The sequence below is a fragment of the Oncorhynchus mykiss genome, chromosome 27, assembly GCF_057628025.1.
Source record: "Oncorhynchus mykiss isolate SJ-2025 chromosome 27, ASM5762802v1, whole genome shotgun sequence".
Taxonomy (NCBI): Eukaryota; Metazoa; Chordata; class Actinopteri; order Salmoniformes; family Salmonidae; genus Oncorhynchus; species Oncorhynchus mykiss.
In genome coordinates, this window is record NC_143048.1 from 30733376 (window position 1) to 30746343 (window position 12968).

General features: G+C 43.1%; 1 protein-coding gene across 7 annotated transcripts in view; it reads right to left on the reverse strand.

Annotated features, from left to right (window-relative positions):
• LOC110507923 (eukaryotic translation initiation factor 4 gamma 1) overlaps window positions 1–12774 on the reverse strand; it is a 71402-nt gene extending 58628 nt beyond the window's left edge. For 4 of the 7 annotated variants that reach the window (XM_090223858.1, XM_090223857.1, XM_090223856.1 and 1 more), the window contains exons 1-4: window positions 12688–12774; window positions 3117–3198; window positions 2902–3019; window positions 2698–2781 (exon numbers count right to left, since the gene is read on the reverse strand). In XM_090223858.1, coding sequence (XP_090079984.1) covers window positions 2698–2781; window positions 2902–2976 — 159 coding nt within the window. In that variant the 5' untranslated portion in view covers window positions 2977–3019; window positions 3117–3198; window positions 12688–12774. Of the gene's footprint in view, window positions 1–166; window positions 200–2697; window positions 2782–2901; window positions 3020–3116; window positions 3199–12687 lie in introns of all 7 variants that reach the window. The other 3 variants (XM_090223859.1, XM_090223855.1, XM_036965843.2) reach the window with 1 other exon arrangement.
• Window positions 12775–12968: the final 194 nt, after the last annotated feature.

A 12968-nucleotide genomic window follows, 5' to 3' on the forward strand; every position in this document is an offset into this window, starting at 1 on the left:
CAGCAGATTCAATCTCTTAGCCTACCAAAATAAACATGTGTAGGTTTTACAACATTCAGTGCTCAAAAACAGTTTAGAAAGACAGGAAATGCAAGTATAGAGAGAACTCTACACTGCCCCCTATTTCAACCCAGCCCACCCAAGTCCCTGGTTAGGCTGTTAGTACCTGTTGGTGTAAAGCACGGGGCCCGGGGGCAAACTAGAAAAGGAGAGCAAGACAGGTCACAGGTCAGAGGTTAACCCTACATAGGACACCAGCTGGAGAGCAGCAGATTACAACCCTCCTCCATAGACGCACACAAACACACACAGTACAACCCTCCTCCATAGACACACACAAACACACACAGTACAACCCTCCTCCATAGACACACACAAACACACACAGTACAACCCTCCTCCATAGACACACACAAACACACAGAGTGAGAGATAGGCAGGCATGGAGCAGGGCTCAACAAGAGGATTCAGAACACTATACAGGTCTCATCTGAGAGAATGATTTTGCCTTCTAGCAGTGGAACGTACACTCACTGAACACTAAACAGTAAGAGATGGTATCAATAGGAAAGATTGAGAGTTTACACGTAGCACGATTATGGCTGTCATGACATTTCGTCAGCCTGTGATTGTTGACCGTTAATTAACAAACACATTTAGTATCTCCTGGCTTCCAAAGCCACTGACGCAGACCTTTGGAATATGCACATTTTTAAAAAGTCTAATAAATCCATGTAATATAGCCCTCACCTTCAAAATACATCCCATATTTATTTAAGACAGGTCTAAAGAAACATGATGAAGAAAATGTGTCCATTTCAGAAGAACAGAATAGAATACTCTGACATGTCCTTATATTTAGCCCTGATCTGGCTATGCCATATGGCTGTGGGCTACACTAGTTCATTTAGCAGACAAGATTTGCTTAGCATTCCGTGGCATTATTATATAGTATGAAGAACACAATTGAACAAAGCTGAATAAAATAAAGGCTTTTTCTCCAAATGATTTGAGGTAGTTCGCACACTATTCTGTGAGTGTTTAACGAAGAAATAGGTACTCCTATATGCTTCATTTAGAGTTATTTATGTACCTTTAGTTCTACAAACGTTGGGCTATATGTTTAGATTATTAATACATTGGCTGCATGATGCGACTAATGATGATTTGAAAAAAGGTCACGTGAAAAGGCATGAGCTCTGCTTTGTTTTTTTGTGCAGGCTGTACATACTTCATCAGTCTCTCATTCACAATTTGACAAGCAATTGATAATATCTCGAATTTCTCGGCGGCATGGCCTTCGTGTGGCTGTAATGCTCTCTACAAAAATCTATGCCTTTTGCGGCCAGTGGCCATTGTGCCCTTGGGCTAAATATAATAATTCCCTTCTCCCTGAGTACTGCGCGCTCCGAAGCACCTCTCACTCACATGGCTCTCCAGCATGTGGTCGGGTCTTTCTCACAGGTTACAAGTGAAGACAGACACATCAGGGACGCAACTGCACGCATCCTTCTTCAATTCCGAGGTGCATATTAATGATATTGGAAGAACTGTCCACGTTTACTTCTTGTCAGCCAACAAGATGAGTAGGCCTAACAAACAGCAAAAGCACAAGCCTATGTCAATCTAATATCCCCCATCGTACAAAAGTTGACCTATTCTGTGCGAAAAATAAATAAGTCTGGGACAGTTGTGGTATGCGATAGATCCCAATTTAATACAACCCCTAGCGTCAATAAATATTTTTTTACGGAATGAGGCTGACAACTTTTCAGAACGTAGCTTAAAATGTTGATAAACTATTAGGCTATTTCTTCACATTATAAGCGCAGCAATGTTCCATTGGAGGGAAAACACCATTATCAAAAGTGACCGCAAATGCGATGACGTATGTAATGCTTTTATTATAAAAAGGTGTATGTTTATGGTGAAAATTCACTAAATTTTAAACTCAACCGCTGCTTATTTATGCCAGTTAGGCTCTACAACGACTTGTGAAGAGGGATTAATGTGCTTAATTTTAAGAAGTTATTTGACCACTTTAGTTGTGATACAAACCTTATTAAAACATATAGGCCTATGGGCTAGGCTACATGAAGTGCGCACGCAACTCTGGTTCGAAAAAGTCAAAATTATATATAAGAAGTTTGTTTTGATTTATAAAGTACCATTATCATGCACCTGTCTCGAAACAGGGGTGTGGGGGGGGGGGGGTGCACTTAAATAGCAAATGGAGGAGGATTTTCCCGTGGTACATTTTCGAGCCAGCCAGGTAGGCTATACTTCTATTTTAAAGAAAAGCCATGCGCTTAATATTAGGAAAGTTGAGAAATACATTTGAGAGGCCTAGCCTATTGAAAGCTGATGGGATCCTCCTATTTTTAATAGAGGCCATCACTCTGTTTTCTCATGCAATTGCACAGCCTATACAAATGTTGCGCAACATGAAATGTTACAGCACTGAGTACCATGCAGTTAGCAAGTTTGGTAGGCTACTAATGACCATCTGGAGCATCAGAGCTTGGAGAAGCCTAATTACTAAACAGTCACTTGGAATTTGACTGCCTTCATGACTGTTGACCGCCGTTGTGGAAGTAATACGGTCACAACAGCCCTAAGCAGGATCTACATTCCTACCAATAGATTAAGATACTGCACTAGGGACTAAATGAAGCTGTGGGGTGACGGAGGGCAAACCTGTCGGTGCTGTGGTGCTGGGTTCATTTGTGGAGGTGGGGTGGCAAAGACAACAGAGGGGGGTTGTCCAGGAGGGAAGGTGGCCTGTGAAAGATAGAGGAAAAGAGGGGAGAAACGGTGATCAACAATATGGTTACCGATTGGACAAACAACCATGAGACAAGATTGAAGCTCCAATTAAAACAAACAGTAGATTCCCGTTACCTGTTGGATTCCGGGGGAGGGGGCAGGGTGGGTGGCAGAGGGGGGTCCCGTTATAGGCTGTGGTGCTTTATTCATTTCCTGTGGTTCTGCATGGGCGCACTCGGACCTGTACAGAAATCTGAGAGGAGGAAGAGGGTGGAGGAGGTGAAGAGAGAATCAGGGATAGACTATGAGAGGGAGAGAATGGTGTTTAGGCGTTGTTGACCAGCACTCACACTTTGAACCGTGTTTAGTCCCCGGAATGGGAGCAAGGCTCGGTGGTGTGCCAATGTGGTGGTCGTCTGTCCTCTGATCGCCCTGTCAGAGAGAGAGAGAGAGAGGTCAGATTGGATTCATAACTGAGATGACAGAGACAATGGTTTGGTACACAGGGGTTACAATTCTATTCCCCATGAGACAGGCATATTGTCAGGGACATCACAATACGATTTCACAATCCTATATGTAGGTTAGTGCGATTCAATACTGCGATTTGATGTTCCAAACATACCTATTGCTCACTATATGTCTGCTGCAGAGCATGAGAAAATGAGTTTTGATCAGTCATGAAAATAAGTGTTGAAAACATGTTGACTCACTATTTTAAAAAAGACAGAACAAGCTATATGATTAAAAATACCGGCGTTGGCACAGGTACAGCCAACGAGCGTTAGACAGGGTTTATTCTGGTTCAGAAATGGTGCTTAGGTGGTGGGCGTGGCCATTGGAGTGGTCGCTACCCGAACATTTGAGGCCCTTCTGTTGTCCGCAGTGACAAAATGCAGCCGTTTAAAACCTAATTTCCTACAATTCCACAAGTCAGAGAAAAACGTGCAGTTTTAAAGCCAATTTCCTGCAATTCTACACATTTTGCCATGACTTACCCTAGCCGAGTGACACAAACAACAAAATTAATGGAGGCCCCAGGGCACGACAAAAATACGAATGAATGTGGTTAATTTGTGCTTACTATTTTTAAGAACTAACAAACTCAGCAAAAAAAGAAACATCCTCTTGCGGTCAACTGCGTTTACTTTCAGCAAACTTCACATGGTGTAAATATTTGTATGAACATAACAAGATTCAACAACTGAGACATGAGCTGAACAAGTTCCACAGACATGTGACTAACAGAAATTGAATAATGTGTCCCTGAGCAAAGGGCGAGTCAAAATCAAAAGTAACAGTCAGTATCTGGTGTGGCCACCAGCTGCATTGGCTTCTTATTTCGCAACAAAGCATCCTTCACTCATGCTGCCAAACATACCCTTGTAAATTGACCATCCTACCAATCCTCGACTTTGGCGATGTCATTTACAAAATAGCCTCCAATACCCTACTCAACAAATTGGATGCAGTCTATCACAGTGCAATCCGTTTTGTCACCAAAGCCCCATATACTACCCACCATTGCGACCTGTACGCTCTCGTTGGCTGGCCCTCGCTTCATACTCGTCGCCAAACCCACTGGCTCCATGTCATCTACAAGACCCTGCTAGGTAAAGTCCCCACTTATCTCAGCTCGCTGGTCACCATAGCATCTCCCACCTGTAGCACACTCTCCAGCAGGTATATCTCTCTAGTCACCCCCAAAACCAATTATTTCTTTGGCCGCCTCTCTTTCCAGTTCTCTGCTGCCAATGACTGGAACGAACTACAAAAATCTCTGAAACTGGAAACACTTATCTCCCTCACTAGCTTTAAGCACCAACTGTCAGAGCAGCTCACAGATTACTGCACCTGTACATAGCCCACCTATAATAGAGCCCAAACAACTACCTCTTTCCCAACTGTATCTAATTAATTTATTTATTTTTCCTGCTTTGCACCCCATTATTTTTATTTCTACTTTGCACATTCTTCCATTGCAAAACTACCATTCCAGTGTTTTACTTGCTATATTGTATTTACCTTGCCACCATGGCCTTTTTTGCCTTTACCTCCCTTCTCACCTCATTTGCTCACATTGTATATAGACTTGTTTATACTGTATTATTGACTGTATGTTTGTTTTACTCCATGTGTAACTCTGTGTCGTTGTATCTGTCGAACTGCTTTGCTTTATCTTGGCCAGGTCGCAATTGTAAATGAGAACTTGTTCTCAACTTGCCTACCTGGTTAAATAAAGGTAAAATAAAAAAAATAAATAAAAAAATTAAGTTCTGCAGTGCATCTCCTACTCATGTACTGCACCATATTTTCCAGTTCTTGCTGTGAGATGTTACCCCACTCTTCCACCAAGGCACCTGCAAGTTCCCAGATATTTCTGGGGGGAATGAACCTAGCCCTTACCCTCCAATCCAACAGGCCCCAGACGTGCTCAATGGGATTGAGATCCGGGCTCTTCGCTGGCCATGGCAGAACACTGACATTCCCGTCTTGCAGGAAATCACGCACAGAACGAGCAGTACGGCTGGTGGCATTGTCATGCTGCAGGGTCATGTCAGGATGTGCCTGCAGGTACCACATGGGGGAGGAGGATGTTTTCCCTGTAACGCACAGCGTTGAGATTGCCTGCAATGACAACAAGCTCAGTCCAATGATGCTGTGACACACCGCCCCAGACCATGACGGACTCTCCACCTCCAAATTGATCCCGCTCCAGAGTACAGGCCTCGTTGTAACGTTCATTCCTTCAACGATAAACGGAAATCCGACCACACCCCCGGTGAGAAAAAAACGCGACTCGTCAGCGAAGAGCACTTTTTGCCAGTCCTGTCTGGTCCAGTGACGGTGGGTTTGTGCCCATAGGCGCCGCTTTTGCCGGTGATGTCTGGTGAGGACCTGCCTTACAACAGGCCAACAAGCCCTCAGTCCAGCCTCTCTCAGCCTATTGCGGACAGTCTGAGCACTGATGGAGGGATTGTGCGTTCCTGGTGTAACTCAGGCAGTTGTTGTTGCCATCCTGTACCTGTCCCCCAAGTGTGATGTTCAGATGTACCGATCCTGTGCAGGTGTTGTTACACGTGGTCTGCCACTGCGAGGATGATCAGCTGTCCGTCCTGTCTCCCTGTAGCGCTGTCTTAGGCGTCTCACAATACAGTCTCGCAATTTATTGCCCTGACCACATCTGCAGTCCTCATGTCTCATTGCAGCATGCCTAAGGCACGTTCACACAGATGAGCAGGAATCTGGGCATCTTTCTTTTGGTGTTTTCAGAGTCAGTTGAAAGGCCTCTTTATTGTCCTAAGTTTTCATAACTGACATTAATTGCCTACCGCCTGTAAGCTGTTAGTGTCTTAACGACCGTTCCACAGGTGCATATTCATGAATAGTTTATAATTCATTGAACAAGCATAGGAAACAGTGTTTAGATCCTTTACAATGAAAATCTGAAGTTATTTGGATTTTTACAAATTATCTTTGAAAGACAGGGTCCTGAAAAATTGACGTTTTTTGTTGTTGCTGAGTTTATATAGGTCCATTATCTTTTCTACATACTTTAAATCTTGTTTTAGTCATTTAAGTTCAAACTGAAAACATTTTTCCATCACGAAAAATGATATGTATATATGTATGTAAACACACAGTGCCTTCAGAAAGTACTTTTCCCACATTGTTCGATTACAGCTTTATTCTAAAATGTGTTAAATTGTTATTTTTCCTCATCAATCTACACACAATACGCCATAGGTAAAGAACAAAAACAGTTTCGTTTTTCATTTTCAACAGGACAATGACCCAAAACACCTCCAGGCTGCTTAAGGGCTATTTGACCAAGAAGAGTGATGGAGTGCTGCATCAGATGACCTGGCCTCCACAATCACCAGACCTTAACCCAATTGAGATGGTTTGGGATGAGTTGGACCGCAGAGTGAAGAAAAAGCAGCCAACAAATGCTTAGCATATGTGGGATGTCCTTCAAGACTGTTGGAAAAGCATTCCTCATGAAGCTGGTTGAGAGAATGCCAAGGGTGTGCAATGCTGTCATCAAGGCAAGGGATGGCTAATTAAAATATATTTTGAATGTGTCATGTGCTATTGTGTTATTTCATTGTTTTGATGTATTCACTATTATTCTAAAATGTAGAAAATAGTAAAAATAAAGAAAACCCTTGAATGAGCAGGTGTGTCCAAACTTGACTGGTACTGACTGACTATCATGTTGTTAGGCTACAGCTATAGTCTAAAGTTGATTAAATAGTTCTTGATGGTGCCACCACCATGCTTCACCGTAGCGACGGTGCCAGGTTTCCTCCCAACGTGACGCTTGGCATTCTGGCCAAAGAGTTCAATCTTGGTTTCATCAGACCAGAGAATCTTGTTTCCCATGGTCAGAGTCTATTAGGTGCTTTTTGGCAAACTCCAAGCGTGCTGTCATGTGCCTTTTACTGAGAAGTGACTTCCGTCTGGCCACTGTACCATAAAGGCCTGATTGGTGGAGTGCTGCAGAGATGGTTGTACTTCTGGAAGGTTCTCCCATCTCCAAAGAGGAACCCTGTCTGAGGGACCATTGGGTTCTTGGTCACCTCCCTGAACAACGCCCTTCTCCCCAGATTACTCAGTTTGGCCAGCTCTAGGAAGTCTTGGTGGTTCCAAACTTCTTCCATTTAAGAATGATGGCCTCTGTGTTCTTCAGAAACTTCAATGCTGCAGAAATGTTTTGGTACCCTTCCCCAGATCTGTGCCTCGACACAATCCTGTCTCGGGGGCTCTATGGACAATTCATTCGACCTCATGGCTTGGTTTTTGCTCTGACATGCACTGTCAACTGTGGGACCGTATTTTGACAGGTGTTTGCCTTTCCAAATCATGTGCCATCAACTGAATTTACCACAGGAAGACTCCAATCAAGTTGTAGAAACATCATGGATGATCAATGGAAACAGGAGCTCAATTTCCAGTCTCATAGCAAAGGCTCCGAATACTTCAGTAAATAAGGTATCAATTTAAAAAATAATAATAATCTGAAAACCGTTTTTCACTTTGCCTTTATGGGTTATTGTGTGTGGGTTGATGAGGAAAATGTTTTATTTAATACATTTTTTAAATAAGAATAACGTAACAAAATGTGGAAATGGGGAAGAGGTCTGAATATGTTCCGTATACGCATGGACACGATTATTATTATTTATTTTGTAAATGTTTAGACATAGGAGACCCACCCAAGACTTTTCTATGCATAAAAACCCCTGGCAGTTTTAGCTATCTAGCATTTAATTGCTTTACAAATCCATACTTGAAGTTAAAGTATCGATATAATATCATCCAAAATAATATTGCAATATATAACTATTTTTTTTTGCCGCATCACTGTTATTGTCCCGATAGAATATGTTGGGTTTCATCTAGCGGCCATTCATTCTTGAATTAACAGTAGACACACACCCTCTCTCCTTCTCAGCCACACACAAAGAGCAGTTGGGAAAAGCCCTGAGTCATTCTGAGTCAGTGTTTTCTAAGGGAAATTACACTTCTGGCAGGTGAAAGAAGCCAAAATAAACACTGACTACAAGACAGAGAAGAAAAGCACACTAAACAAACCCAGCACCTTTCAAATGGACAGGTGGAACAGCAAACTTAAAGAAATGTTGAAATAGACATTTTCCACTAGCACACCCTCAGACCGGTCAGGGAGTTAGAAAGGAAATGGCAATGAGAGGTTGTGGTTGGTTAAGGTCAGAGACAGAGAGTGAGTTGGTGCTGAGTTGACACTCCGGAAGTAAAAAGGTCTCTCCAGTCTACGCAAAAGAAGCCAACAAGGTTCAGTTTGAGTCAAGTTCCAAAACTTCAGCCGCACAAATGTATGTAGAACTACGTAGTGAAGTAAACGGACCTCCATCGCCTTAGTTTGCATAGACTGTGTAGAGCCCTTTTGGACGGTCTCCCTGTGCTCACCCTGACGCACTCAAACTGACAGGAAGACAGCTAATGAAAAACTGATTCACCCTGAGGGGAAGAGACCTATGTTTTTGGCCACACCCTATAGCTGAAGCCTAAAACGGTTCCCTCTGGAAGGATGAGGGAGCACTTCACATACATGAAGGATTCAGTTGAGTTCCTTGATGAGCAAACAGTCATGGCCTTATATCTCAATCACCTCCTATTATTCCAACAGCATTAACTGTGTGCATACTAAATAAAATCAGTATATATCCTACTCCCGCAGCAATAGTGCTGCAGTGCAGAACTGACCAGGCAGGATAGCCCAAGGGAGAAGGGGTTGAAGGGAGGGGGATGTGTGAAACCCAGCCGAGACCACACCCACCAGTTTCAGTCATCCAGCTGGCCTGACAGGCAGCAGAGGGGGATGAATGTGTATGTGTGGGGCGGGGACGTTCATTTTCAACCACCAATGCAACAGAGACCGATGCATAATCCCAACACGGACCCCATGACCTAGTGTGGGTGGGAGCAGAGGCCTAAGACACAGGCTGTCGCCATAACAAAGCAGAAAAGTGTGTGTGTGTGTGTTTACCTATGTACTAGTGGATTATTTTAGGTGTTAGTCTGTGTGAATGGTAGTATCATGGGAAGTTTACAGTGTTTGTTATGCAGTCTCAAACAAAAAAGAGTGCTGAAGGGAATGACTAAACAGTGGCATCTACATGTCATGTTCGTAACGTTTGAATTGCTAGCCTCTGATTCTCAGACATTGTTCACATATAACATAGCCTACCCGATAGTCGGCCTTAAAAGCACTGTACTGCCTGGATGGCCATGCACAAACACACTAGATGTGATGACCTCTGAAATGTCTGTTCAACTCGAAAGCTAGGTAACGGAACAGTACCAACCAGGTACTGCCGATGGCAGTGTCAAAAAAGTAATGCATTTCTGTGGTGGAAAGGAAGGAAAAAGACACCTGTCAAGACTGCACGTGTAGCTACTGCCAAATAATGTTTATATGTAACCCATAGCTTAATATAACAAGCCTTACAGGGGACATCAGGGGCCAATTGTTTCTAAAGTATTGTGGTGTGTCATGCGCTAAAAAGAAATTCCATTCCAATCACTACCCATCTGCCAGATCCCATCTGAGAGAGCATTACAAATTGAAATGTGATAAAGAACAACTTCACATCTGTGGGACAGAATTGAATGACAGTGTCCTCTGTATATTAGATTTGTATGATCAACAACGTTCCGAACATTGCAGGTGAGTGACCTTATTCCCAACACCGGGGCTTCCTAACCATTTTCACCCAGGACCAGACAGGTTCTAGTCAATGACCATACACTTGGCAAGCTACATCAGTTTTTGTTATTGATTATCATCACAATTCCACCACTACTGTTGCTATTTACAATAGCTGTAATTCAAGATGAGAGCCAAAGCTATTCAGAGAAAGGCATTTGGTAGAGGACTAATTAATAATGGGGTAAATCTGGGATCATGGCTCGCCTGCTTCCTCAAGGCTCACGAGCTGGCTCTGAAGCGGCATCCATTTTGAGCCGAGGTTCTCAGCCAAGTTCACGTGTCGGTAATCGCCGTATATCAGTAATCGCTTCTCTAATGCAGATGCTACTACAACAGAAAGACATCTTACCAGACACCCCTGCGGACAGAATAGTTGTGCAGTCAAACAAAGTATTTGAGCTAATGCCAAATGTATTATTCCCTACGCTACATTAGCATTAGAAGCCATACACCGGTCATTTTTCAGTCACGCAAAACATACATAGCTACAAATTCACGGGACAACAAACAAGGCAGACCTGAGAACTGTCATACAATAAACATTAATATTGCTAGCCACATGCATGCAGTCTACGGATAGTGGATAACTTTCAAACCCTCAGTTCTGACAAGCTCCGGTAACGTGAGACGATAAGGCGTGCAGGATTGCTTTGCTGTGCGGCGCCATGTTGCTTCAACAGCCTCCTCGCTCGTCACTAGTTACCACAGCCACAATGTCATAAACCCCGCCCATTTCTACAATTTACCCAAACCACACTGCTAATTTTTTAAATTGTTTTTAACGAGGCAAGTCAGTTAAGAACAAATTCTATTTACATTGACGGCCTACTAAGAAACAGTGGGTTAACTGCCTTGTTCAGGGACAGAACGAAAGATGTTTACTCCGTCAGCTCGGGGATTCGAATCAACAACCTTTCGGTTACTGGTCCAATGCTCTAACCACTAGACTACCTCCCGCCCCGACATTATGCCTAACCTTAAATTCATTTTTTAAGATATAGCCAATTCTGACTTTGAGGCTGTGCTAACTAGTGGCAAACATTTTTTCCCCCAAACCCACTTAGGAGTTACCACGTGGGTGGATCTCCGTCTTTAGCGCGCGCAGCAAGTGTAGCACAATGCGCACACAGCAGCCGGCTTCTTGTACTCTATTCTCTTATCGGTTTTGATTTTCAAATTTGCCAACATTTATAGCAACCATAAACGGACAATGCTCAATCTGCATATAATTACATGCAGGCTAGCAAGCATGTAGCTGAGGAAAGCTCAACTCCGTTCTCTTACATCGAGGTGGATATGAGTTAAGCTTTCAGCTAACAAGCAAGGGGTCTCCCAAATACCCAAAAAGATGGTAACCAGTCTCTGGCAATTACCACCCGGAAACTGATCAGCATCTGTGCCATTTCACCCGCAGGGTAGCATCCTCGATGTGCTGTGTCATCCTCTGAACATTACGCATGGGATCCAATGATAAACGAACATGCCAATGTGGATCCTACCACATTGTCCATGCATCAGCAATATGTATTCACAGTAAACGGAGATCCCACAATATATCCCTCTGTCAAATTACAAACGCCACAGTTAAATATGTGGGGCGGCAGGTAGCCTTGTGGTTAGAGCGTTTGGCCAGTAACCGAAAGGTTGCTGGTTCAAATTCCCGAGCTGACAAGGTAAAAATGTTGTTCTGCCCCTTAACTGACTTGCCTAGTTAAATAAAACGTAAAAAATAAATATGCCGCGTTCAAAACAGCTGGTTACTCGATTTGTCCAGTGGGTCGTTTTTATCCACGAATATCTAGTTGTCTTGATTACACTGAACTCGGAGATTTCTCCTGACTACCTGATAAAAACGACCGACTGGACAAATAGTTTTGAATGTCGATAATCATTTGACCTCGTTTTTTCCCCCGCCGAATTCCCAGTTGTCTTGGAAGCACCACATAACCAGTGTTAACTAGTTACAACACAGACGTGCAGACTGGGAAGGCGACAAAATGATGCCTCCTCGACCAACTAACTACCGGTACTTCAACTATAACATTTACCACCCTTCCGAAACAAGATAGCAGTCACAGAGTGCAGTATGCTGCAAATACTGCGTTCAAAATAACAGTCGACTGCAGTTACTGCACGTTCAAAACTGCAATCTTTTTTTTGTAAGGAACGATTGGGTTCAATGTCCATTTCTCAAGAATTAAGTAAAGAACAGATGTCATATAAGTTGCTACGGAAAACAAACAATTATTCACCATAAACCGAGCAAATTGTCACTTCTCATAACGTTAGCGCTATCTGCATAGTATAAAACTGCTTACCATTAATTAGCTATACACGTTTAGAATAGTATTAGCTAGTTAATAAAGGGATTCAAATGGATGGTTTTTAATTCGGTATGTCAAATCTCCTGCCTTCGTCAATTCTCTTTCGTAGGCTAATGTTTATCACCTCGTAGGAAGGGGTGTCCTCTCTCTTTTTGGGGTGGGGGTTGGTTGGGCTAACAGGAAAAATCACAGTCTAGGAGTGGAAACACAGCTCAAGCCCCCATATATCGATCTACTGGGTTTAATTTCAATTTTAAAAGCGCGGATGGATGTGGATTGTCAATTTCTGTCTCACACAATTCTGAATTAGCAAATGGTATAGATGGAAATCATAACATTTACCTTTCTCTCCTTCAGTCCGCAGTCGGACGAAATGGGCGGTCCCGGAAGCCGGTAGCCAAATTCCGGTTTAATCAGTCATGTGACAGGGAGGCGGGTGTGATTGTAGCTACCCGTTTTAGTTGAAAAGTCGAACCACAAACTAATGTGCAGTAGTTTTCGTGTAATATTACAACGAATTCATACACGCACAATAAAACACTCATCACTAGCGGCTAGATGGTTGCTTTTGCTCGCATGGCATGGCCAGATTGGTGTCTGATGTCAAGTGTGCAGTCCAAGTT